Raw genomic sequence first — 27,867 nt, 5'->3', positions numbered from 1 at the left:
CAACATTACACAAATTCCATCTGAAAAATAATCTTTATTATATATACAGGAGCACATGCCCCAGGAAGCTATAGGCAAAGTATTTGGTCACTGAATTTTGTATAGCTGAGGAAGTCCACACAGACAATCGAGGGTAGTGCACAAATGGATCTACAGTGCCAATGTTCTGGACCTGCCAGAGATCCAGTTATTTCAGCTACTCTGATGAAATCAATCCATCCTCAAACCGGCTTTGTTCACCGTCTAGAGAGTCTTAGTTTACCAGCAATATCAAAAGAACTACCTCTTTCCCATGGGAAAAATGTGACTGTTAACGCTCTACCAAGAGGCAGATACAATCCTTCTGGCAAGTACTCTGAACAGAATGACCACTCAGTCTCCGCCAGGGAACTCGAGTGGAACGATCTTCTTTGCATTCAGCATTCGCCCTTTGGAAGAGGGCAGTCTCCATCCCAGGACATACTCAGGAGTTCTTCAGAAAACACAGCTTCCCATATATCCGATAAGATCAGGTCCATTTGCATCCATTTGCTTTAGATTCAGACAAGTCCAATGACCAGCACTAGCTTTCTACAGCAGGCTTTTCCTAAAGCAGAGATGCCAGAGGTTTCAGAAGTCTGTTCCCTTCTTCAGTGTAGGGGCACAGTTTATTTCTGGAGCTTCTGCCTTTGATCTGGGCCCACATACCACATTGGGGAACCCTTCAACACAGCCTGTACAGGTTTAATCTTGTGACAAGGGTTCAGTGGATGAGAATGCATGAGCATGGTACCTCTCACAAGAGGTATGCAAGCACCTTCCATCGTGAGAGGTGCACAAATGCTATGAACAGCAAGGTTATTAACTTAGAGCTAAAACCTTCTTATTTCCTATTCCTTTTCAATAACTAAATGACATTACTTTACAGGCTTGTCAGGGCAGACATATGACTGGTTTTAATGGAATACTCAGCAGGTCCAGGGGTACTAATTTTGGCCTTTCTTCAGTAGGAGATGCAACTGAGCAGGAAACATGATTTTGAGATTCAATTCATGTTCCTTGAAGTGTCCACAACTCCCTTAGGATGTGCATTTCAAACAGCACTGAGCCACGGAGCAAATCTATGGGATGGAATAAAGGGGAGAAGCTTCTCTTTCCTATACCTAGCTAGAGGTTTTCCCCAGCCCAACTCACTGATTCAGTCCAAGAGGGGGAAGATCCTGCAGTTCCTGGAAGTGTTGAAGTACTGCAGCAACTCAAGAATGTTTTTCTTATTTCCTACCACAGCACAATACTATATAAAATGAGTGGTGCTACCTCCAGGTACAGGAACAGATGCTGTCCTTGAAGCTTGTAGCATGAGGACCCCGGCTCAGAAAATGTTGATTTAGAAACACCGCAGGAATGGCAGATGTCCTGGAAACAGATCCCAAGCATCAGCACTGGCTGCTGCATACTTAGACAGTAAGCAACCTCGGTGCAAGCTGCTGGGTGCAGCTGCTCCTAACGGCTGATCTGGAAAAAGAAGGCAGCTGGGTGAAGTGCTACTCTGTGGACAGGGAATGCAGGCCCAGGGATTACTCAGAGGGCTGCGGCTCAAGAAAAGGCTGCTATTCCTACTCATAGGTGGCCTGTAAAGCACAGGAAGAGCAGGACATGGAGAGCAAGCAGATACATGGCCACTAGCAGAGGCAAGTGGGTCCGGGAACGGAACAGAGAGCGTAACAGGCGTCGTAGTCCAAGGATATTCCGGGTCTGGAAGAGTAAAAGAGAGACCAGTCAGTACCAGGAACGGGTATGGCCCCAGCTGCCTTCACCCAGAGCTCTCCAGACCATAGAGATAAGCTTGTTTAAGCTAATGAGCATGAACCTTCCCAAACCCATTCCACTGTCAGGTTCAACCTCTAGAGCCAATCCTCAGTGAAATGTTCCCCTGCCCCTGCTCTCTGCAGGTTCTCATGAACCAGCGCTCTCCAGTTCTGCTTGGGAAAGGGCACCAGAATGCAGAGCGTTTCCCTCTAACGTTTGGTCCCTATGAATTTCTAGCCCCTCCAAGCGAAATACAAACAAATGGATCAATGGTACTTTTGACAAGGACAAGTAGTGACAGGACGAGGGGGAATGGTTTTAAACTGGAAGAGGGGAGATTGAGATGAGATCTGAGGATGAGATCTGAGGAAGAAATTCTCTCCTGTGAGGGTGGTGAGACCCTGGCTCAGGTTGCCCAGAGCAGCTGTGGCTGCTCCCTCCCTGGCTGTGTTCAAGGCCAGGTTGGATGGGGCTGGGAGCAACCTGGTCTGGTGGAAGGTGTCCCTGCCCGTGGCAGGGGGTTGGAACTGGATGGGCTTTAAGGTCCCTCCCAACCCAAACCATTCTATGATTCTATGACACTTTTCTGCTAGGGCCTCGAGCTACGAGGAATCCTGATTCACTCTCTGGCCTAGAAGAAGAAAATTATTTGTTGTGTTCTTCCACCCTTGCAGCTGAAAGGACTTCTGAAGCTGTTGAAGAAGCTGCTGTATAGAGTGACCATACTCTACAGGGGCTCTTCCAGGAGTCCTCAGACAATGGCAAAGTTCCAGTAGAAAGAAAAATCTGTCTATTCTAGTAACAAACCCCAAGCATGAGCACAGAGTAGCATCCAGTTATGGCTCTTGCCATAATTCTGCTGATGCTGCTCTCGAGAGCACCACCCCCAAGAGAGACCAGAGGGGAAACTCTTCAGCAGGGCTTCATCCTTAGCACGACAGGACAGGTGACTGCCAGGCTGTCACTCAGTACAGCGACAAAGCAGCTCTCCCCTTTGGCTCCCAGCCTGACTGACAGAGGTTTGAAAGTGAGGGAACTGCGATGGCTGCTACAAGGGCAGGCTCTGCAGATACCACAGATGCGAGGGCCACTAACACGTAGACTTCTTATACATGAGATTGCACACTGTTTGCACAGGCTTTGCCTGTTTGCTCACCACTGAGGCCTTGAATATTCCACAAGGAACCTGGGACCACATTTCAGGCACAGACAATGCTGGCCTGCATTTTAGTGACCTCTGAAATTTAAGTCTGGCTATGCAGACTGTAGCAGAGCCACCATCAGAACAGTATGTGGCTTCTGGCATGGCAAACAGAGCAAGACGAGCAGAAACCTCCACAAACTTGCACAGGTTTCAATGTGCCTACAGAAGGATTTAGCTGCTCTAGGTTCACAGTTTTCAGTTAACATTTTCTTGCATCAGCCAGGGCTCACATAATTAACAGCTGTGAATGTAAATTCTTACTTTGCTGAAATTATTATCCGTGGAGTCAATCAGCAAGGAATGTTCATGACCTGCAGTCACATCAACGCTAGCACTTGAGGAAGACGTCCACTCACTCGACTGCAACCTGCCGCAAAAAACATGAAATTAAATTCAGTTTCTTACGATGCCCCAGACCAACGCTGTAGACAAGCTTAGGAAAGCAGGTGTTTCTTCAACAAGTGATCAACCATTGCAAGCAAGCCACGGCCTCACTTGGCAAGAACTGGTTTAATTTGTACAACTGCGGGGCCCTCCTGAGCTCACGCTGAGCAGAAGGGCTGGGTGACCCAACGAGCAGTAGCCCCCCTCCTGCACGAGGAGGCTGGTGGGACCGCAGCAGAGGAGGCATACGGTGCTCTCTGTACAGGTTGTACTTGCTCAGTGCCAGCCGCTCCTGTGCCCACAGTCATAGCCACTGTCAGAGAGAAAAGTACAACTCCCATACTGCATGATGTTCTATTTATTACTATTTTATACTAATTATAGTAATTACTATTCCTCTCCAGTAGAAAGGGCAGCTCAGCTGCGGGCAGTGGAGTCCCTTCTTACCTAGTCTATAACCCATCACTTCAAAACTCATTATTTTTTTGGTGCTGTTTTTTTCCTTTTTGTCTTTCAGGAATTTCAAACGCTTTAACTGAGGTCTCTGTGTTCTACGTGGGGGCTTCCAAGTTAAATTTCATAGTGTGTGACTTGAAAGAAGCCAGGGCAGATGATTTAACTGTATTTTAAATTCTATGAAATTATTTTGGAAGCCAGCTCTGGTCCCAGTAGTGCTGGTTCTTTCTGTTTTCTAGTGACAGATATTCAAGATTGACAAGATACTATTAAAGGATGAAATGTGAAAGCAGCACTGTCAAATCTTCAAGCTGGCATTAGTGGAGAGAAATCAATCGTAGGAGGCTTGCACAGACTTTAATGCTAGAAGGGGCTACAGTTGTCCGAGTTGTGTAGCAATTCCCAGGGAACATCATCCAGAACTCTCCCACACAGACCATTATTTTGTTGGCTCAAGCAGCATGTGTGTCAGAAGCAAGCCATTGTTTTCATGTAAAAGACTCCAATAGTGAGGTTTATTTTAACTACCAGGAAATGCACAGCACAAGTGTCTACAATCAAGTTACGTGATAAAACCCACTTCTACAGTCAATGAGGAGAAACAGGCATCTCTAACGTGCGACTCATGGCATCCTAATCCTGACATCTAGTCTAGGTCAGCCTCCTTGTCTCTGCTGACTATAAGGGCATCTGTCAAGCGACCCGAGATACAGTGTCTTGGGTATAAAAGGCAAGGTTTTGGTAACAGGGAGCTGCAAGGGAGGGCTGTGTGGCAGCACGGTACCAGCCACGCCTGGTTCCAGCTGGCTCGGCAATGGGTGATGCCTCACCGTGCCCCAAAACTATGAGCAGAGGAGCATACGGTGCCCCTGCTCAAACGTATTTAACAAAGGATGGCAGCTGCTAGGGGGAGGAGGAAATGAGTAAGAAACAAGGGGCAGCAGAGAGGAATCACCACACACTGACCCCAGCCTCCTACGCTGCCTTTGCCTCACCAAAGGGACGGAGGCAGTGCAGACAACGGGACTGCACACTAGGAACGGGGGAGGAGAGGTGTCTAGACTGAAGGTGAGCCTGTGAAAGGCAGGGAGAAGTATTTTCCCTAAATGTTTAATTGTTTCTCAATACCCAAATTAATTAAAAGTTTATGCTAATTGGCAATACATTAAAATTGAGTGACATTCTTCAAGTCAAGACTGTTTTGCCCATAACAGGTGCTTACTGAAGAGACAAATCTCCTGGAAGTATGAAAACTCCTCTTCTGCCTCCACCCAATTCCCAGTCTCCAAATTATATTTTCCAGTAGTTAATTTAACTCTTTGAGAAAGCTGGCATCTCATTTCTAGTCAGAATCTGTGCCAGTGTCTAGTCAGTTGTCTCATTCTATCTTTGTCTACTACTGAAGAATAACCTGAACATCAGGAATCAACTTTTGTACTGTGAGGGTGACTGAGCACTGGCACAGGCTGCCCAGGGAGGTTGTGAAATCTTCATCCTTAGAGATATTCAAAAGCCATCTGGACATGGTCCTGGGCAACTGGCGCCAGGTAGCCCTGCTTGAGCAGGGCATCGGACCAGATGACCTCCAGCGGTCCCTTCCAACCTCAACCATTCTGGGATAGACATGGTGTAGTCGTTTCTATGCCCCCAGTGACATTCGACAGAAGGATGTAATGAAGTGCAGACAAACACACAGCTAGGATCACCATACTTTTATGGTGATACTGTTTGCTCAAGCTCCCTCACCTCCTGATCTGATCCTGTGCTGCAGAGAGCGCCTCCTCTACAGCAAGACGATGGTCCCGTTCTTCCTCCAGCTGCTCCTCCAAATACCTCAGATCCTGCTTTGTGCTGCTATGCAAGTGTTCTGTTTCGGACAACCTGCCAGAAAATAACCAAGCATGTGCCAAAAAAAGGCTAATTCATGGACTATTCTGTTTCTATTGTATTCACTGATGCAGTATGTGAACAGACTCCAATCCCCTTCCACTTCACACAGAAGACTTATTAGCTTTTATTAATATATTTAAATTATTTGGAAAGCAAGACAGAAGATAAATCTCTTGAAGCTTCTGTGTCACATCACGAAGGAGTTCCTTGGCTCTGTTATCCACTTTCCCATCTTCTGAAAATTATTTTGAAAGGGCATGAGGAATCATGTGCTAGATACTAGTTCCAGAACGTTATGAGGAATCGTGTGCTAGGTCTCAATTCCAGACACTCTCAAGCTAACAGCCTTGAGACCAGGACCATCAAGCAGTTACTGAGGACCCAGCCCATCAAATCAAAGATGCTAGTTTGGCGGGTGATGGTCAACTGGAATTGCTGCTGCATGTTGTCTGTTGTCTCTTCATTTTTTGAAGTTCTGTCCAAAAAGACAACTAATGACAGCTGTCAAGTGCATGTAACATTTCCTCCACTTCCACAGGGTCCTAGTGTGGAACTGAGTTTTTCCAGCACTCTGACAGAGAGTAACAGAAATAGGCTCATCACTAGCCCAAAGACCTCCATCAGGACTAACATCCCCACCCGTTTTCTCATGCTTTCTTTACCTCAGCTGCAATTCCTGCAGTTCTGGTGTGTAACTGCCTCTCTGAGGCTCATTCTTCTCTTGGGGTGCTCCTGGAGCAGCATCTGTTGCAAACAGCTCCTGAAAGAAAGCATGAATGTATGGCAGATAGTACTGAATGAGAGGATAGAAAGTAGCTACAATGCTGCACAGTTAGTGGAGGCATCTGTAGTAAGCTTTTCCCTCCCCTGCACCAAGAAGACCACCCTTACCACGCTCTTGTCTGCAGACTGCAGCTCCTGGAGCTGCCTCTCAAGCACCAAGCAGCGGTTCAGAACCTCATTGTAGCGCTGATGGCTCTCACAGACGTTCCGACTGCTACCGCGCAGCTGGAGGGAGAGGGCATTTTTCTCCTCAAAGACCTGAGACAGCTGAGAAGAGAAGACAACTGCTAAGCAAAGAACTCATATTTTTGTGAAAGCAAAATTGTTCTCTGTGTAACTGAGGGTAAGAATTCTATTGAGAACATGGGAACTGCCACACTGCACGTTACTAAGGTCCAAAGACCAGTGATAATCTCCAACAGTAGCTTTGGGCTAAGGTTTCCAGAACAGAAGTCCCAAAACATCAACATGTTGTACAGAATAACACGCTTCGAAAACAAGATTTCTAAAGTGCCAAGATTGACCTAAACCTTTCAGAAATATCATCAATAAATTGTGATTTTATATTCTTGCTTTCTCCTTGAATGCCACCCTCTTTCTGAAGATTGCTAAATTCTCAGTCTTCCACTTCAGTGTGGGAACTGAACTGCTTGTGATCCTGCACTGAAATACAGGAACCTTTTGAAGACCGCAGGCAGCACTGAAGATCACAAGCATGGCTTCCGAAGGAGGGACTTCCTTCAGGAGCCTAAAAAGCAGGAGGCTAGAAAGAGCTCCCAACAACAGAAACGGAACTTGGAAACAACTTTCTTCACATAATCTTCCTCTCTGGTCCCTCTGTCTGGTCTCCCTCTCTCCCCCCACCTCCATCCTTCCCTCTCTCCGCTCCATCCTTCCCCCATTGCCCCCCCTCAGTCTGTCCTCCTTCTCCCTTTCTCTCCTCTCTTCCTTTCTTCCCCTCTCCCTCTCCTCCTCTGTCCTCTTCCCTCCTCCTTTCTCTCTCTGGTCACTTTAGAGAAAGGGCACTAAAATTCAGTGGCAGAAAAGTTGCTGATTCAGACACTGCTGTCACTGATCCTCCTGCATGTGATCTACACATGGCCTGGAATATCCCTCTGGCCCATTCAGGTCAGCTGTCCCAGCTGTGACCTGTGGTTGAATCCCCATCCCTGGAGGTATTTAAAAGATGTCTAGACGTGGCACTTAGGGACATGGCTTGGAGGACTTGGCAGTACTAGGCTAATGGCTGGACTCAGTAATCTTAAGGGTCTTTTCCAACCTAAATGTTTCTAAAGTTGGCAGAGAAATGGGAAGGAGTCCAGGAAAAGGCTGCTGAGATCATCGAGGGATTGGAGCACATGGTGCCTGTGAGAGCTGGGCTGCCTGAGCCTGCTAAAGAGGAGGATAAAGGGTCATTTTACAATAGCTTACAATTAAATTAAAGGGAGTCATAAAGTAGACAGAGCCAAACTCTTTTGATAGTGGCAGAAAATATAATAAGGGGCCACAGCCACAGACTGTGCTTGGAAGAGTCAGACTAGACATTAATAAAAACATGTGCATTAGAAGTGTAGAGCAGCATTGGACAAAGGCCCAGAGAAGTTCTGGAATCCATTCTTTCACCACTCAGCTAGGCAAAGTCACGGCTGACCTGATCTCATGCTGGTGACAGTGCTGCTTTGAGCAGCAGAGGATGTACTAGATCATCTCCAGAAGTCTCTTCTAACTAGTATTTCTGATTGTGTGTTACTCCATCGAATACCCACAAGAACAGATTCATTCCTGCTCCCCGAGCCCTGTTCAAGCCTACCCTCTTCCCCACATTCCTCATCCCAGACTCTACAAGCAAGTACAAGATATAACCGGTACCTTGCTGTTCAGCTGCTGAATTCTGAGCTCTTTTTGGTGCAGTTCTTTCAGGCTGTCATTTAGCTGGGCCTGGAGATGTTTTGTCTCTGTTTCTAGGCTTGAAAAGTCCCCTCTCAGAACTTCTGAAGCAATCTGCCAGGGAAAGAAGAATGACAAATACACTGTACACGTGACAACCCACTCTCATATTAATGCCCTCTGTTTAGTATTCCAGGGTCAAAGCCCAACGTCATTCCTAGGCCTGGAACTTCATCTGCTCAAGCAAAACGGCAAATGGGGAATTAACAGAAATATCCAAAAAGTCATTTGAAAATTCAAACAATTAGGAAAGATCACTGAACTTGCACATACGATGGTCCTTCTCAAACACTGCCTTAAAGCTGTCTACCATACAGAAAGCGTATGAATGAGAACAAGAGAAACAAACGAAAAACCCAAGCAATGTCCACAGGGCTCTCATTTAACACAGACTAAAAGGCTGGCACTGAAACATTCTCCTGGAAAGCATCACATACACATTGTTCTAGCTTTTTCTTTGCGCATATGCATGTGTGTGTCAAAGGGATAAGGGGAGATTTCCTCCCTCCTCCACTGACGTAACAGTTTCTCACTAGAACGTTACAGACGTGGGCAGCAGAGTTCTTTCCTTGCCCATAATGTAATGCTGTTGTACATGCAGCAGGCAAGTGTCCTTCCCTAGACCAAGCAAAACGCTCAACACATCCCACTCCACTTTTAGGACTGTTATACAGGGGAAAGAAGGCAGAAAGTGCTGTGTTCGATCCTCAGCCTCTCTGCACTGGAGTCAGGATTGTAGATCTCTGATGGTAAAAACCGCAGCAAAAATTCAATAGGAAACTTAAAAATTAGAATGTGGCAGTAAGAGAACTAACCCAGAAGATCTTAGATTCAAACACAGTGCTAGAGGCAATTCTAAAATAGCCAGAAAGAAAGAACTGGGAAGTTCCATGCTGCTTACAAGGACCTAAGGTGCCTAGGAAGCCCTCTCTCTTTTACTCTCTTTCTTGAGACATCAGGAACCACGAACTAAGGGAAGAGCACATAAGGGTACGCCAGAGTTTTCTAAAAGTTTTCAGTGATCCAGCTTGCATTGTTGGTGTAGTCCTTGGAGGCCACACAACAAAATCTGACACTGCAGTCTGTACAAGCTAAGTACAAGCAACACATGCTACTTTGACTGAATTTCAAGCCTCACATTTCCACGCAGGACAGAATCCGTGTATTTCCACCCACCTTCGTTTGGTGCTGCTCCTCTACAACCTGCGACGTGCTGAGGGGCAGTCTCATTTCCTGCGTGATCCTTTGTAAATGGCTCAGTTGCTTGTCTTTTTCTGCTATGGCCATCAGGTACTGCTCCTTTATGCTGCTGTTCTGCTTCTCCCAGGTAGTTTTCTCTTCTCTGCCCAGTACAACACAAAGGAAATGACCAGGAAGTTATCAGTATCAGTTATGATATCCAGGAATCCAGCTGAGAATGAGCTGAGGATGATTCTATTTCCCATCATTACCCCATGCCAGAAAAGGAGTCTTATAACTAAACCAAAACAACCCACTTAAGTACAGGAACCTTAAAAGCAGGTTTAAGAAAGCATTCTGGATTTGGCTCAACACTGCAGACTGTTCACTGCTCACACTTCTGGTATTCCTGGACATTGTTTTGATCTTGCTGTACAGAGAGTTTTGTCGAGCAAGTCACTGACAATGCCACTTGTCACCATAACTTTATCACTGCCTCAGTCCAATATGCACCAGAGGCACAGCACTGATCCCACCGTGCCAGCTGGAGGCCTCAGCTTCACTTACATTGTAGAACCTACACAGGAAGTACATCTCCTTTTATCAGGAGATAAATAAAATTTGTAAGCTGCTTCAAACTTTACAAGATCTGAAGTGTTCGTTTGAGGGTCAGATTGGGGGAAGGAGCACTGTAAGTTTTTATATAAACCATACATCTTTCCACAAAAAACCCCACCACTTTCACTCCAGGTTCAATCATTCTTAGATGGATCTCTGAAGTACCTGAAAGGATTTTTTCCCCATTTTTAGAACAGCGCGTATCTGTCTGACTAGTTTTAGTCCAGTTGGAGATGACAATTTACTAGACTTGAATTACAGCCTTTTTTAAAAATAGAAGACATAAAGGAAGTGAAACAAAGGACTAGACAGTCATACAAAATTAGTATTTTCTAAGCAGTAACATCAGTGGGATAATAAAGGGTGTTCATCATCAGCTTGTAATGGAGAGTTCTGTAATTATATACATAAGCTCCAATACAAGAAACAGCCTTTTCCTCTCAAACAGATGACACTGGCCACCGCTGGATGAAGGCAATAAAAATTAAAAGGTCATTGATCTATTTCACACAGGCATTTCCTTCCAGCTTGTTGGGCTGTAACCCTTCACCCGAAGCCTGAGGCAAAAGCTGAACAAGGGAACCGTGTGCCCAGCCCTGAACAGGGCAAAGTGGTTTAGTGACAGCTGGCACAGGTAAGGCTGAGGCTCCCAAAGGCTTCTTTGCCTTCTGCCCACAATTGCTCTCTGAATGAAGGAAACAGTGGCACGTTTGCATCTCTGAGGCACTGAGAAGACAATTCTCTCACCTAAGCTGCTGGAGCTCCTGCTGGTAGAAAATACTTTCTTGCTTCAGCTGTTCTTGGAGACGGTGCTGTTCATCTGCCTCTTGCTGATATTCCTGCAGTTGTGCTTTTAAGCGAGAATTTTCAGCTGATTCTACCCCGACTAGGATGTATTGCTGCTGCAGATTCTTCAGCTCTCTTACCTTTAATTAAAGGGAAATATCAGAGTGTGACAACTGAGCAAGCAGCTAGGTTTATTACTTAAGTGTTTAAGAGCATTTCTCACTGTGGCATCTGGAGAAAACAAGTCACATTCAGATGACAGAGAAGCCAGAAATTGTGTCAGTGAACACAGCAGTCTGCTAAAAACTGCTCAGAAAAAAAACCTCAGAGAATTCTATTGTTAACGAGAGCAGTGAGTTTTGAGACCTTCCATGAAGATTTGACATACATTAACAGAAAGGCCCCAGACTGCAATATTAATTCCGTTATTCAGAGGAAGACAAAGTGAGACAGGAGGAGCTGGTTAAGAACAACTCTTGAAGGTGGTATTTCCTGTAAACCAGGGAGCTGAGGAACTGAAATCCTTTTGACAGTCCACTCAGACTGGAATTAGAAATAAGTTGTCATTACACATCCATCACTGCAATCAGTTTTCAGAGACAAGACGACTTGACTGACTCTGGAGACAGGGAAGTACTTAATGAGTCAGGAGATCCCTCTACTGAGGATCTGTGTTAGTATTAGCAGGGCTACAGATATGCAAGTTCAACAAACCAGCAGTAGAGGAGACATAAATCTACAAATAACTGAGCTATAAAATGGACAAGGAGGAAGATGTGTTTAAGACAGTATCACAAAGCCTGTTGCGAATTAACAGAAGGGAAAACTAAGACAGACTAAGCGACAGTGGAAAATTATTGTAAAAGTCTGTCATCTGAGCAGCAACCAGAACTGTGAACCTTGCTGAGCCGCACGGTGCCAGACTATACAGACACAGACACACTGAGTGTGCAAGCAACGATGTCAAAATGGAGCTGCAATGCCTTGTACCTGTCTTGACAATCAGCTGCCAAGAGGAGAAACAGGCCCAAGTCTTTGCTCTAGTCTCTTCCAGAAATCTAAGACAAATCAAATGCACGAGCTTCCACAGATGTGGACTAAGCAGGTTAACAGGGAACCCGTATCTTATTTCTATCAATTTTAAATCAAGCTAACAAGAGAAACCACCTTGCAAAGTTAACAATGAAATCACAGCTTCCGTATGCCAGAGAAGATAACATAGATGGCACATACTAAATCCAGGGGATCTGATGGAGCGTGCCCACAAGTGCTAAGGTCATCGGGAGGCAACTCAATTACCTTTGAAAGGTCACAGTGACTGGGAGAGGTTCCTGAAGACTGGAAAAATGCAAATGTCATTCCTACCTACAACAAGGGCAAGAAGGAGGAACTGGGGAACTGCAGGCTGGTCAGCCTCATCTCCATCCCTAGGAAGGTGATGAAGCAACTCATTCTGGAAACCATTTCCAGATACATGAAAAAACAGGTTGCCCAGAGAACTTGTGGAATATCCACCAATGGAGATATTCAAAATCTGACTGGACACTGTTTTGGGCAACCTATCCCAGCTGACCTTGTTTAAGCAGGGGGGTTGGACTAGAAGATCTCCAGAAGTTCCTTCCAACCTCAACTATTCTGTGATTCTGTGAAGACAATGATCAAAGTTTCGCATTGCAAATACCAGATCTAAGTGTGCTGAATTTTAAGATCTGAAGATCCAAATCTCCTGTGGGGCTTTAAGTAAGAGCAAGAAGAACAAGGACTTACTACTCTGTCTCTGTCATTCTGCAAGGAAGACAGTGCCTTCTTAAGACTCTGCACTTCTGAAGGAGTGGTGGAAGTGCTCCCTTCTGCTTGTTGCTTCACTTCTTCAATCTTACGTGTTTTGTCCAATTCATTCACCAGACGGTCTCGCTCATTCTGCAGGCTTGCCATAGCCTTGGAGAAAGATTTGACTTGGTTGGAGGAGCCTTCCAGTTCCGAAGACAAATGAAGAATCTCATCATCTTTGGCTCTGAGCTTCTGATTAAGTTTCTCAATCTGGGCCAAGAGACCTCTCTCATCAGTGGCTTTTTGCAGTTCTGTCAGCTCAGACCTCACAGTATCTCTGTCCCTAGCAGTGGAATGTTGCTCCTCTTGCAGCTGAACCATCTGTTTCTGAAGATTCTGCACTAGACTCTTTTGTTCCTCTAAGTCTGAAGCGTATTTCTGTTTCAAAATATGAAGCTCTTCATTGGCCTGGTCCCGGCTATCCTGAAGAGAGCTCATGGACTTCCCAAAAGACTGAATTTGAGCTCTGAGATCTTTGTTTTCATCTGTGACCGCAAGAAGTTTCTGTTCCATTTCCATCAAGTCCTGTGCCAGCTCTGCTACTCTCTCTTCTGCTGTTTCTGTTTCATTCCTCATTATCCCTGCATCATGATGTAGGTGCTTCAATTCCTTTTGAAGCTTGTCCTCAGCTTCTCCCACTCTCTTGGCTGCATCCCTCTGAACACATACTAGCTCCCCCTCAAGTTCTGTTATCCTTTTCTGTGAGAGGGAAAGCTTACAGCTTAGTTCTTGTGCCTCTTCCTCTCGGGCCTTCAGTTGTGCTTGACACTCCATGATAGGACCCCCCTCACGTAATGCTGTCATCTCACTCTGCACCTGAGACAGAGAGGACGTAAGGGTTTCAATCTCTTGAGACATACTGACTTTATCTTCTCTCAAGGCTTCCATGCACTTCCTGAGATCATCCTGAGTATGCTCGGACTCCTTCAGCTGTGTTTCTATGACTGCCTTCTCCTTTTCCAGAGTTTGGATCCGCTGAAGCTGTGTTTTGAGAAGCTCTTTCTGTTGGGAGTCCTTTATTGAAATCACTTGGTTCAGGTCTTCTCTATACTGCACCAACTCCGCATTCAGCTTGGCATTCTCAGAGTTGAGGTCATCCATCCGGCTATGAAAACTTCTGATTTCTTCCTTGAGCTTATTGTTTTCAGCAGCAGCCTCTTGAATTAGCTGGTCTTTTTCCAAGATTATAACAAGGTGACGTTCCTCAAGTTGCTTGTAGTCTCTCAGTATGCGGTCTCTATCATCTTGCAAAGATGACATGGACTTGGTGAAGGAGTCCAGCTGTGCCTTCTGCTGCTTACTTTCTTCTCTGCTTATCTTCATCTTTTCAGTGAGACGATCAAGTTTGTCAAGAAATTTGTTCTTCTCATTTTCCAAGGCTTTTTTATCTTCTTCCTCCTTACTTAGCCTACGCTCCCACTCTTTCACCTCTTCAGAATGTTGCTGCTGTAATTCAGCTAGAGCCGCCATAACTGCTTCTTCCTTGGCAGACAGCAAACTGATGATCTTTTGATCCTTGGCACTAGTTTCTTCATGCAGTTTATTTGTTAGGTCCCTGGAAGCTTGCAGGTCAGCCTCAAGCTGTCCACAGCTTAATTTTAAATTCTGGATACCGGTCTCCTGTTGCTTGACCATACTCCCCAGCTCTTCTCTGACCAATTCACATTGAGTGAAGGAATTCTGTAAGTCAGCAAGCTGGTCTCTCAGGCTGATGATTTCTGACTCCAGCTTCTGCTGTTCATTCTGAGACTTGCTGTACAGTTTCTGAGATGCTTCAAGCTGAGTCAGAAGCTCCTTTTTTTCCTCCTGCAACGTTTCACATGCCTTTTGATGATGCTGAATCTCCTTCCTGGATTCAGACTCCCAGTCATTCTTGTTGCGTTCCAGCCTGAAAAGAGAGAAGAGAAAGTCAATCACAAATCAATGAAGTATCGCAGTATCCAAAACCAGAGTAACAGTTTTCATTGATCATACTACTTTAGAAAAGCCACAAAGTCAGTTTTACTTTAAAAAAGTCAGCTGGAAATATCCAGATGATTAGTTTTCCCTCAATTTAAAATTTAAGGCATCTTTTAAAGCTCTGACTGCACTGTCTGAAGGGGGTGGTGCTGGGGGGATATTTTTTAAAAGTTGTCCAGTGAGATAAATCTTTATGTCGATACTGAAAAAACTGAGGAGGTTACACATTGAATGTTGTCACCTCCTTTTCATTAAAATACTTATTTCTCTCATCCATTGTAGCTAACAAAAAAAAAACCCAAAAAACAATGAAACTGCTGTTCTCATATGCTTGATGTTAATTTCATGTTCCAGAATGCAAAAATATAGCATTTTGATCACAAACTTTATAGAACAATTTTCCTCATGTAAGAACAGTTTGGTTTTGAATTTTGCAAATGCCCAGATGTACATTTTGGTACGTTTCCATAGCTCCATCTTTCCCTCAAAATCTATTTTGGGATTAAACTGGCATTACGTATCCCAGTGTCCTCTTAACCTGCCAAGTTTAATCTCTGAATGCAACAACTCTATGCAAAAGAATCTATATTTCAAATTTCAGATCAATAAAGACTCAGATAGCTACTGCTTGTCACAGGTAACAGATTTAACGCAGGTACCCTAATGATGAGAAGGAATATTTTACAGTGTTAATCTCCCTGCGTCCTTGTGCAGACAACAAATACGTAGTAACTCCCTACAACATAACTCCAAACCTCTTTTCTATCCAAACATAATTGATCCAGCAGATGAGCCTTGTTTTTATGGCTTTATTAGGAAGACTAATTCTGCTCTCCATCTTAGGCATTCATTAGTTTTGCCAATCACATGCCACATTTAGCATATTTACATACGCAAAATTCATTCTTTCTGGTATACTGCAAAAGGAAAGGGGAATCCTACCTCACCTCTGGCTGCTGCTTTGTCAAGGGAAATACAAGAATACCAGCTGAGTCATTAGCACCTTCTTTACCTGGATATATGAGTCTGAAGTTCTTCAACACGTATGGTCATCTGCTTCATCTGGTCCTTCAGCACAACACAAGTTTCCTCTTTTGAACGTATTTCTTCCTCCTTCTTTTGAATAGTTTCAGTGAATTTCTTCTCCCATGTTTTTGATTCATCTATCACTCTATCCCTGTCATCCTGAAGGGAGGACATGCTCCTGGTGAAGGCTGCAAGCTGGGCTAGTGTTTTGTTTAGGCTGCCTTCCAGTTGCTTGGCTTCTTGATCCTTTGTCTTCAAGGAGTCTTGAAGATCACCAACAGCTGTTTCCATATAGTCTTTCTCCCTCTGCAAAGTTGCCAGCTTTTCTTCCATGTTTTTAATTTCCTTTGAGTGCTTGTCTCTTTCCTGTTCCAGTCTTCTCTCAAAGTCCTCATCTTTTTTCTTCATTTGAATTCTAATATTCTCCTTGTTTGCCTGCAGCTCTTCTTTCACTTTGACACACTCTGCTAGAACCCTTGCTGCCTCGCTCTGGGTGTCATCCAATACTACTCTGCAGCGAGCAAGCTCTGCTTGGGCTTTCTTGGTGTCTTCAACTGCTTCAGCTAAAGCCTCTTTGGCTGCTTCTACCTCTTTCTGAGACTCACTCTGCACAAATTCCAGAGCTTTAACAGTTCTTTCTAAACTACTGTTCTTTTCCTGGCTTTTAATACAGTCTTTCTGCAGCTGCTTAATCTCCTGCTGCTTCTGTTTCAGCAGTTCCTGAAGCTCCTTTACATGTGTGCTGCTGTCTCCCCTCCAACTGTACTTCAGCTTTTCTACAAATTCCTTTTGCTTTTCTGAACTTGCTTTACTTTTCTCCTTTGCCATCTGACATTTCTCCTCCTCCAGTTCATGCATCATTCTCTGCAGACTCTGAAGCTCATGTTTCAGTTGCTCATTTTTGATCTGGAAGTCTGTTGCATCTTGCTGATAGTTTCCAATACTCCCATTAAGTTCTGCCAGTTGATTCATGAGCCTTTCTTCCAAATCATCCTTCTCAGCCTGTAGCGCCTCCTTTAGTTCTGTCATCCTGACAAGGTCATCTTTGGTTTTTTGGACTGTTTGTTCCATCTTTGCTACTGTGCCTTGAAGAGCATTCAGTTCATGGACTTTCTCTTCCATTTGGGTCTCTAAAGCCCTTTTCTCACCTGCTAGAGTCTCAACACACATGCGGATGTCACCCAGCTCTTGCTCTGAAGCCCTCCTATTATCTTCTAGTTCTGTGATTCGCTCTGTGAGCTCAGCTATCTGCTGCATGTAGATGCAAAGATCTTCACATGGGCTACTACCTTCAAATGCTTTTTGTTCCAGCTCTGCAGTAGGAGACTCTGGTCTAAAACTTACGTCCACTTGATTTTCAGTCCTCTCCACTGGTGGTGGTGTAGCAACTGCCTGATTTGTTTCTTCCCCTGTTGTCTTCTGAGCAACATACTTGTCTACTAGTTCTCTGCTTTCCTTCAGCTTAGATTCTGTTAACTGTAGATGACACTTTAAGTCAGTGATCTCTTGATTAAGAGACTCCTTTTCAGCCATTACTGCCTCAAGCTGAGTGGAAAGAGATTGGTAATCTCTAGAGCTCTCCAGATCTTCTTTCAGGCTAGTATTCGTAAAGACATCTCCATCTGTAAAACGCATCTCTGCTCTAAGCTTCTCATTCTCTTCCTCCAGTTCCAGGATCTTTTGTTGCTTTGATTTTGCAAATTTCCTCATTTTCTCCTTCATTCCGTCAATTTCCTGTCCAGCTTCCTGTAGCTGCTTGTCTGTTTCTTCTTTTTTTGCTTCAACACTTTTCAGCTTAATAAAAATTTCCTGCTTTTCCTGCCTAACAGTTTCCAAAACACGCTGAATCCGCTCCGCCTCGTTACTCACATTCTCATACGACTGCAGGAGAGTTTCATATTCCTTCTGAAGCTCCTTGTGTTTCTCATGCCACTCAGAACTCTCAGCGGCTTGAAAGCATTTGAAGGATTCCATCTCCTTCTCCAGCTTCTCCTTCTCTAGAACAACTCTATCTAGAGTAAACGTCAGGTTTTTACAGCATCCATCAAGATTCTGATTTTCTGTGAGTACTTTATCAACTTCTGCAATAAGTTTTTCTCGCTCTTCAGTGAGGCCCGCTAACTTTTCTGTTAAAGTATCTTTTTCTTTAACGTGGCCACATATTTGGCTTTCCATATTTGTCACCTTGACACAAAGATCTTCAATTGTAGTTTTAGCATTAGCCAGCTCCTCTTTCAGAGATTTGCTCTCCTTTAGTGCCTCTTTTCTAGAGATAAGTGCAGCTTGCAACTTTCTCTGCATTTGATTCTTCTGTTTAGCTGCTTCTGCACCATCATCTTGCTTCTCCTGAATTTCAAGCAACTCTGTTTGCAGTCGCCTGCTTTGTTCCTCATGTACCTGAGCCTGAGTTTCCAACTGACTACACAGTCTCTTGACTGAATCCTCTTTTTCTAGCAACTGTGCCTGCACGTTACTGAGAACTTCACTTTTCTCCCTTAACTGTGAGTTAAGAAATTCAATTTCTTCATCCTTTTGGTGCATAAGTGTTCTCAGGTCTTCCAGACTGCCCTCTCCAGAATTTTTTGCTCGACTCTCCTCCAATTCTGTCTGAAGACTTGCTGCCTTAGCTTCAGCTTGGTCAGAGGTTCTCTTCAGCCCTTCTATCTCCAGAAACAACTGTGCTATGTGCTCTTGCAACTGAAAGACTAATTCTGATTTGCAAGCAAGTTCACTTTGCATATGGCTAACGTTATGTTCCAATTCTTCTTTCTCCATCTGCAATTTTTCAAGTTTTTTCTTAAACTCTTCTCCAGAAACATCCACAACTTGTACAAGCTCGTTATTTGTTGTATTTTCTGCTTCCATGCATGAAGAATCCAACTCACCTTGATTCCGAAGAACACTCTCTGTTGACCCTTTCTGTTCTTGGAGTTGTCTGAGCTGAGCTTGGATGCTCTCCTTCTCTTTGCTTTGCTTATCAAATTGTTCTTGTAGGATGTTGAAGTCATCTTTCTGCTGTTTCAGCTGTTCTCTGTGATGCCTGTCTTTCTCTTGAGCCTTTTTTATAGTGTCTTTGCGAGCCACCAGGGCTTCCTGAAGTTTTTTTTGAAGTTGTTCTTTTTCTTGTTCAAGAGTTGAAATCCTCTCTTTCAGAGCAGAATTTTGGTTTTCTTCAAGATCTGTAGCTGCTGAACTATTTTTTTCATTTTCTTCATAATCTTTTGGGCTTTTATTGGTTTCAGTTACTCTGTCAGCAATTGACTGACTCTCCATGATTTCATCTTTAATTGAAACAGTGTTTGTCTTACCTTGCAAGCTTTGCCTCATCTCCTCAATCACTGCCTGCAGTTGTGCTTCAGTAGTTTCTTTATCCAGCAGTTCCTTCCGGACGCTCTGCAACTCGGATTCCTTTTCAGAAAGCAGTTGAATTAGATACTCTTCACTGGGCTGGCTTTCAAGATTCACTTCTCTGCTTATCATGCTTGTCACATTTTCTTCCCCTTCAGCTTCTTGAGCCACTGAGGGTTCTGATTCGTGTTCTCTTCTCAGTTGTACTAATTCATTCTCCAATTTGCTAACTTTCTTCAGAAGCTCCTTCCTGTTAACAAGTGCTGCTTGCAGCTTCCGCTTTACTTGCTCATTTTCTTTTTTCAGAAGTTCAAGTTCATTTACCAATACCTCACTTTCTTTACTTGCTGCCTCTGTCTCATTCTGCTGCTCAGACGCCCCACATTTCAGATATGTACCTTTTGCTTCTATGTTTTGGTCTTTTTCTTCCTGGGCTTTTAATAATAGACTTGCTTGCTCTTTAAGACTCTTCAGCTCATTTTCTAGAAAAAATTTCTCTTCATTCAGCAGGAGCATTTTCTCAGACATGCTGACACTGATCTCTGTCATCTGTTGGTCTTTCTCCACCAAGGTTTGTTGCAGGCTCTCTATAGACCTGGTGTGTTCAGCTACAAGCTGTTCTAGGCTTGCTGCTTCACGTCCCTTTGAGGCTAAGTTTTGGGAAAGCTCTTCTCTCTCAGCTGTATTCTTCCTCAAAAGTTGCTCTAGATCAAGTACTTCACATTCCTTCTTCTCAATCTGGCTTCTCAGATCTTTCAGTTGCATGTCTTGGTCAGAAAGCTGAAGTTGCGCTCCATCCAAGTCTTTTTGCAAAGCTTCAATTTTTATCTCCTTGGATTTAAATTCATTTTTAAGGCTCTGGATTTGTTCTCTCAGAAGACTGCTTTGACTGTCTGACAGTCTCTGCTTTTCTGAAAGAGCGAGATTTTCCTCAAGTTGCTTCACTTGGTCTTTCAGTTCTGTTATGGCAGAAAGTTCCTTCATCTGACACTGGAGCTGATCTCGTTCTTCAGTCAAAACACAAAAAGCACTCTTAGAATCCTCTATTTTTCTTCTGTATTCCTCAGTCAGCTGGTTTAGCCTATCTATTTCTGCACCTTTTTCTCCTAGATCTTTCTTATAGGATTCTTCTGATTTCTGCAGAATTATTTGCAGTTCTGTAATTTGGTTTTGTAACTTTATCAGTTCTTGAGATTGAGAGGTGCCAGGCTCTGGATCTGCTGGAGAGACTTCCTGCACTGCCTCCATCTCCCCTCTGCAGGGGACAGCGCTCCCCTGGGGCACTTCTTGAAGACTGGTGTGCTTCAGGAAAACAGAATCAATTTTCTGCATTTCTGTTTCTCTCAGTAATGAGTTACTGCCCAACTCATTTTGTGTGTCTGAGGCCTTTTGCTCTTGCCTCTCAAGAAGCAGTACCTGGGAATTATCTTCCAGCTCGTTAGCCTCTTCTCCAGTTTGGTTACCTGTAGAAGTTTGGCCGTTGGGGCCCCTGAGTTGACTTTTCAGAAAAGTTATTTCTTCTTGGGCTTCTTTCAGTTCCAGCAGCAAAACTGACAGCTCTTTCTGTTTCTCTGCAGCAAGATATTCTAGGACTCCAGGCGGCCAGCTTTCCTCAGTAAACTGCTTGCTTCCACTAGTAAAGCCATCTGTTCTTGCCTAAAAGAAAATAATAGGTTTCAATTTTCCTTTGAATCCTGTGAAAGGGTCACTTTCGGAACTATCTGCTTGCCACATTTTGTAGTTTAAGGATACCCTTTCTTGAGCTGGCTATTGCAATAAATAGTAGCCTCACTAAGAAGAGGAGGACTCCTCAGGTAATTTCTGTTCATTTCAGTTTCTGAAGTTCCAGCATGAAAGATTCTGTCTTTAGGATTAGACCATAAATGAACTTCTTCCTTATTTCCCATTCTCTCTTGATTACAAGACAGAATGATTCTGAAGTGTTTCCGTTCTCCTGTGATTCTCACAATTCCTCCAGTGTACTTATCCAGCCACATTTTCCTGGCATCCTATCCATAGTCTCTGAATGAGGATGTTTTGTCCCCTATTTTATCTGTCCATTTAACAGGCAGAGAAACAGTGTAGAAGCCCATATTCTAGTCTGTGCCCATCTCCAAAGTGAGAGCACTAGACAAAGCATCTGGACCAAACTGCTTGGCTTTTTTCCTAACTACTATCTTAAGGTTCCCTCTCGCCCTCAAAAACAGATTACAAAAGAAAAGCAGTCACAAATCCTTCCCAGAAAGCATGGATCAGCAGCCCACCAGTAAGTCAACACCTTTTGCTGTAAAGGCTGTCCGTTCACCAGTTTGGAGGGCAGGAACAATTTATGGGGAACTATTAAAAGGGACCTCTCTCTTACAGCCTGTTGCAGTGTTGCAACAACCACTTTAAGTTACGGGATGTTAAAAAAACAACTCTTTGGGGCTTTGTAACTAAATTAGAGCTTTCATACCCACAGAGGCATACAGTACTGAGAGGGAAAAAAGTTCTGGACTAAATTTGTACCTCAGAGAGCACCAAAGTGTCATCAAAAGGCTTTTGCACTTCAGAATTCACCAGCTCTCCTGACACACCTAGTGATAAAAGGTACACTGGTCACCATCAGCATAACAAGTTGCATATAAAATCAGTAGTTAAGTGGAGAGACAATACATGGGACTGGAGCTTCTCCAGTTTACAAGGTAAGACAGACAAAAAAAACAAGAAAAATTTGAGCCTATGCATTGCACTCAGACATCCCCAATAGCTCTGCGTGTGCAAAACCTCCTGCATTTGCTGCATGCTGGCATCACCCAAGTCTACACTATATCTAACTTCTACACAAGAGTGAAGAGGCAAAGAGACAAGTGAAATAGGCAACAGGTTGTTTTGTTTTGGGTTGGTTTGGGGTTTTTTTTTTTCAAGAATTTGGGGGTGGGGGTGGTATTTCCAGACACACCAAAAAAAAAAAAGTACTAGCTTGCAGAGAGGAACCCAGTTCTTCATCATATCTTAATTCTCTTCTGTGTCTTACATATCAGCCTTTGCATCTACAAACACACTGTCCTTCAAACCCTTTCTCATCTTAGGAACGACTTCCTCCTTCTCTTCTGACATATCCTATCCATCCCACATTAGAATGGGATGGATATCCCACATTAGAATGTTCTCTTCTACGTCACGTGCATCTTTTCTATCTCCTGCACATCTTTAGATTCTGACCTCAAAGCTCCTCTTCCCAAATCACCTTAGATTTGTCCCTGAAACTCCTCAGATTTCCCCAATTTTCTTGTCACATGCCTTATTCGTGTCCTCACCTGTAGAAGTAGAAGAGCAGTCTACATAAGAATCTGGAGCTTCCAGAGTCTGCAAGTCTTGCAGTTTCACCTCAGGTCCAACATTCTTGTTCTATTGGTTGAAGAAAAAAGACTTAGTTTTAAGCCACAATGTTTGCATTAGAAGACAGCTATCTTAGCTGCCTGCTGCTCTGCCAAGCTTTAAGTAAAAACTATCAGTCCTAACTTTAAACACAACTCTGATGCCTAATGAAAATAAATTAAAAAAAAAGGTAGATTGGTTTTGATGTTAAGCAAGAGACTAAGACATATCTCAGCAGATTCGGATATCAATGAATGCAATGATTCTAATAACTTCCTTCCCACCTTGAGATGCTTCCTCTTCCACCTTCATTGCTTCAAAGGGACCAACTATAGATGCATAACCTTTCACTGAACCACTCAAGCAGAGACGGTGAGAAGTCGTGTTTGTCACTGTATGCCTCACTACTCCAGCAGATAAAGAACCTGCAGTCTTCCCAGGAAAGCTGCACTAGGCTCCACCACACAGACAAACCAACCACCTCACAACACTCCATTAACTGCTATTCGTCTCCCACTTCTCTGTCACACGGGACAGAACCTGACTGTTGAAGAAGACGGAACACACTGGGAAGAGAGAGATTTTGCTATTTCACAGACACAAACTCTTTTTGCCCCCACAAAGATGCTGAATAAAGCCCAGAAAATTGGTTAGTTTGCTGTTAACATCCATACAATAACTAAGAATTCATCTACTTATTTCTTCGCTCTGAAAAGTCCACTTACAAGTTAACATGCACCTAAAATGAATGGCAATATTGCTGGCTAGTTCCCAACGCACATTGTCTTTCACCACAACAAACTAGCACGATTAGTACTACTTCTGTGGCAAAAGGTTTGAACTAGAGTACAGAGACTATGAGTCAGAACTGAGTAAAGTGTCTCTAAAAAAAGCTACTCCCTCCCACCTCAAAAAAAGCAAGTAAAAAAACCCCCAACCCAACCCAACAATGGCAAAACTGAAAACAAAACATAGTGTTCAGAATTAACATCTGCTGTAACTACCTAGAATGTAAATACAGAGCACTAACAGGTCACAGAGTCATCAGGAAATGATCTCCAGCCCCAAGTTGTAGAGCACTTTGCCTTTGCAAGCTCCAGGCACTGAAATGGAATGTATGGCATGCCTCCAAATAACCTGTGCACATGACCCAAACCCCTGAACTGGGGTTGGATTCACACGTGTCTTGGCCTAAAGTCAAGGGTCAGATGCACAAATGGCATGATACAGCTGACCACATGTAAATACTTACATGCAAGCTATTTAGCTAGACTCTTCTTATAACTAAGAAATTGAAATGGACAATTCCAGGGTTGGATTCATTGACCCATTTTCAACATCCACGTTGGTCCAGGTGAATCATATGCTAAAGAACCTGTTATCTCCACTGTCTATAACGGGGCTCTAGAAAATAGCTCAAAGGCCTATATCTGCCCTTCAAAAGACTGTGTGTGTGTGTGTGTGCACCCACTGCTCCACTAGCTCACACCTTGACTACAGGCAGTTGGAATGTAAGGGTCTGAAGTCAAGCAGGTATCTAATCCTGCACTTGTCTCACCAACAGAGCGACTGCAATTGTACCTGCAGCTGTTCACGGTGGAAGTGTACAAGCATAGAGTCCACTTGTCTCCACTTAAAGAGAACTCAGCTTCCTCCAGAACCCGCCAGAACCCCACCAGGGCAGTGGGAATGGATAGGGTTGGTTTGAAAGGTGTTCTGTAATGACAGCTGAACCTTTGGAATTGTATTCCCCGAGACCTGCCTCAGCTCAGCCTCTGGTTTTGCTGAAGAACTAACTCACGTGAGGTGGAAAACAGCACGAGTATGGATTGGGTGGATGAAGGACACAAGAGTTCCTTACAGCCAGCTAAGAGAAATACAGTCTGATAAGAACACAGTACAAGCAGTACTTGGAAGCTATTTCTGTCTTTCATCATTAATCCAGTTAATAATAACCTTCCAAAGAGGATTGTTAAAAAGGCAATAACAGCTTAGCTGTTTTAAGGCCAGTCCTTGACCTGTTTTAGTTCTAGCTTTTTTCAGCTGCTTAATCATTACCTGCTTTGCATCTTCTGCGGCCATCACAGCTTCCTGCTGGGGCTCTGGGAGAACAAGTTGCAAGTGTGGTATTTCTGAAACATTCAAACACAAACAATTTCTTTGAAAAGCAAAACTCTTATTTAGAGAGTAAGGGGATATTCTTCCAGAAGCTTTAGGAACAGGGCAGATGGCTGTTAGTAACGCTTAGGTAGTGGAGATATAGAACATTGTCATGGGATAATGTGTTTTGGGTTTTTTAGAGGCAAACCACCAAAACATGCTGTTTTAAGCACCTTTTAGAAGAGAACAATTGTCGTTATACAGACTAAAATTGAAGGACAGCTGACAGAGTTTCAGGTTTTAAGAAACATTTTTATAAAGGAAGGGAAAGAAAGAACTATTGTAGCAAAATGTTTTAAATTTCATTTGGATAAAAATGAAATGAGAAATCGTTAAAATTAAAGAAGAATAAAACACTCAAGGGCCACTGTCCAAGTCAAGATGGGTACAAGAACTCAGCTGCTGTTTGTCTCAGGGTATTTTTACACATATTTCTGTAGCCTGGCGTATAAACACCATTTATCATAGGTACGTCACTGCATATGATGAAATAAGTGGCCTGGTAGATGAGGGGAGAGTAGTGGATATCATCAAGGCCTTCAATAGGGCTTTTGGCGCTGTCTCCCCTAAGAGCCTCTCAGAGAAGCTGTTGATGTGTGGGCTGGATGAGCACACGGTGAGGTGGACTGAAAACTGGCTGAACGGCCAGCCAGGAGGGTGGTGATCAGCAGCATGAAGTCTAGCTGGAGGCCAGTAACTTAGCAGTGTATCCCTGGGGTCAACACCGGGTCTAATCCTGTTCAACACCTTCATTAATGAGCTGGGTGATGGGGCAGCTTGCACCCTCAGCGAGCTGGCAGATGGCACAAAACTGGGAGAAGTTGCTGATACACCAGAGGGTTGTGCTGCCATCCAGAGGGACCTGGGCAGGCTGGAGAAATCACAGAATCAATGAGGTTGGAAGAGCCCTCTGGGCTCATCAAGTCCAACCATTGCCCTGACATCACCACGTCAACTAGACCAGGGCACTAAGTGCCATGTCCAGTCTTGTCTGACAGGAAAACAGGCTGACAGGAACCTCATTAAGTTCAACAAGGAGAAGTGCAAAGTCCTGCACGTGGGCAGGAACAACCCCATTGCACCAGTTTACGCTGGGGACCACCCAGCCGGAAAGCAGCTTTGCAGGAGAGGCCCTGGGGGTCCTGGCTGACACCGAGCTGACCGGGAGCCAGCGATGGGCCCTGGCCACAAAGGCATCCTGGGCTGCACTAGGCAAAGTATTCCTGTGCCTCTCCTCAGCACTGGTGCGGCCACACCTGGAGTACTGTGACCAGTTCTGGGCTCCTGAGCACAGGAGAGACATGGACATGCTGGAGAGAGTCCAAGGGAGAGACACGGAGATGATGAAGGGACACGAGCATCTCTGCTGTGAGGAAAGGCTGAGAGGGCTGGGACTCTTCTGGCGAAGAGAAGGCCCAGGGGGGATCTCATCAACGAGCACAAACACCCAAAAAAGGAGGGTAAAGAAGGTGGAGCCAGGCTCTTTTCAGTGGTGCCCAGTGACAGGACCAGAGGCAACGGGCACAAACTGAAACATGGGAGGTTCCCTCTGAACATCAGGAAACACTTTTTCCCCTGTGAGGGTGACTGAGCACTGGCACAGGCTGCCCAGGGAGGCTGTGGAGTCTCCCTCCTTGGAGACATTCAAAAGCCACACGGACATGGTCCTGGGCACTGGCTCTAGGTCCCTTCCAACCTCAACCACTCTATGATACTCAAGACATTTTGATACTCCAAAGCAGAAGACAGGCAAAAAAGTGTCCCATACCACACCTAGAAAAAAAATCATGTCTGAAAGTAATAATTATGGTTATTATATAGCTTTCTTGATTAATTACTACAGGAAGAAAGCTTCCCTTTACATTTGATGCTGACAGACACCATATCTCAGTCTTCTCACTACCTGGGAAGAGAGAAAATGTGTTCGCTTCCACACTGGCTACTTGGCAGTAAATGTCTGTCCTTAAACAATTTCATAGAATCACAGAATGGTTTGGGTTGGAAGGGACTTTAAAGGTCATCCAGTTCCAACCCCCTGCCACGGGCAGGGACACCTTCCACCAGACCAGGTTGCTCCCAGCCCCATCCAACCTGGCCTTGAACACTGCCAGGGAGGGGGCAGCCACAGCTTCTCTGGGAAACCTGGGCCAGGCTCTCACCACCCTCACACCAAAGAATTTCTTCCTCACATCTCATCTCAATCTCCCCTCTTGCAGTTTAAAACCGTTCCCCCTCGTCCTGTCACTCCATGCCCTTGTAAAAAGCCCCTCTCCAGCTTTCCTGTAGCCCCTTCAGGCACTGGAAGGTGCTAGAAGGTCTCCCCGGAGCCTTCTCTTCTCCAGGCTGAACAGCCCCAGCTCTCTCAGCCTGTCTCCAGAGCAGAGGGGCTCCAGCCCTCGGAGCATCTTTGTGGCCCTCCTCTGGCCCAGCTCTCCAGCCTGTCTAGATCCCTCTGGATGCCATCCCTTCCCTCCAGCGTGTCACCACACCGCACAGCTTGGTGTTGTCCCCAAACTTGCTGAGGGCGCACTCAATCCCGCTGTCCATGTCGGCGACAAAGATGTTAAACAGGACCAGTCCCAATCCTGACCCCTGAGGAACGCCACTCGTCACTGGTGTCCACTTGGCCATCGAGCCGTTGACCGTAACTCTTTGAGTGCAACCATCCAGCCAGTTCTTTATCCACTGAGTGGTCCATCCATCAAGTCCATGTCTCTCCAACTTAGGGACAAGGATGTCGTGCGGGACAGCGTCAAATGCTTTGCACAAGTCCAGGTAGATGACATCAGTTGCTCTTCCCCTAGCCACCAGTGCTGTAACCCCGTCCTAGAAGGCCACCAAATTTGTCAAGCACGATTTGCCCTCGGTGAAGCCATGTTGGCTGTCACCAATCACCTCCTTGATTTCCGTGTGCCTCAGTATAGTTTCCAGGAGGATCTGCTTCATGATCTTGCCAGGCACAGAGGTGAGACTGACTGGCCTGGAGTTCCCCGGCTCTTCCTTTTTCCCCTTCTTGAAGATGGGGGTTATGTTTCCCCTCTTCCAGTCAGTGGGAACTAACCCAGACTGCCACGACTTCTCAAAAATGATGGATAGCAGCTTAGCAACTTCATCCACCAGTTCCCTCAGGGCCCGTGGATGCACCTCAT

General features: G+C 44.7%; 1 protein-coding gene across 5 annotated transcripts in view; it reads right to left on the bottom strand.

The window, feature by feature from the left end:
* Nucleotides 1-14: 14 nt before the first annotated feature.
* GOLGB1 (golgin B1) overlaps nucleotides 15-27,867 on the bottom strand; it is a 77,901-nt gene continuing 50,048 nt past the window's right edge. For all 5 annotated transcript variants that reach the window (XM_068400600.1, XM_068400598.1, XM_068400603.1 and 2 more), the window contains 13 exons: nucleotides 24,617-24,690; nucleotides 22,498-22,588; nucleotides 21,707-21,774; nucleotides 15,837-20,854; nucleotides 12,803-14,753; nucleotides 10,997-11,175; nucleotides 9,629-9,794; nucleotides 8,375-8,506; nucleotides 6,614-6,772; nucleotides 6,385-6,482; nucleotides 5,579-5,713; nucleotides 3,254-3,359; nucleotides 15-1,734 (listed from right to left, as the gene is read on the bottom strand). In XM_068400600.1, the coding sequence (XP_068256701.1) occupies nucleotides 1,600-1,734; nucleotides 3,254-3,359; nucleotides 5,579-5,713; nucleotides 6,385-6,482; nucleotides 6,614-6,772; nucleotides 8,375-8,506; nucleotides 9,629-9,794; nucleotides 10,997-11,175; nucleotides 12,803-14,753; nucleotides 15,837-20,854; nucleotides 21,707-21,774; nucleotides 22,498-22,588; nucleotides 24,617-24,690 (8,312 nt within the window). In that variant the 3' untranslated portion in view covers nucleotides 15-1,599. The remainder of the gene's footprint in view (nucleotides 1,735-3,253; nucleotides 3,360-5,578; nucleotides 5,714-6,384; nucleotides 6,483-6,613; nucleotides 6,773-8,374; nucleotides 8,507-9,628; nucleotides 9,795-10,996; nucleotides 11,176-12,802; nucleotides 14,754-15,836; nucleotides 20,855-21,706; nucleotides 21,775-22,497; nucleotides 22,589-24,616; nucleotides 24,691-27,867) is intronic.

Source organism: Nyctibius grandis, chromosome 5 (genome assembly GCF_013368605.1).
Source record: "Nyctibius grandis isolate bNycGra1 chromosome 5, bNycGra1.pri, whole genome shotgun sequence".
NCBI lineage: Eukaryota > Metazoa > Chordata > Aves > Nyctibiiformes > Nyctibiidae > Nyctibius > Nyctibius grandis.
Note: the sequence above shows the minus strand (reverse complement) of the source record. Positions and strands in the feature narration are given on the sequence as shown.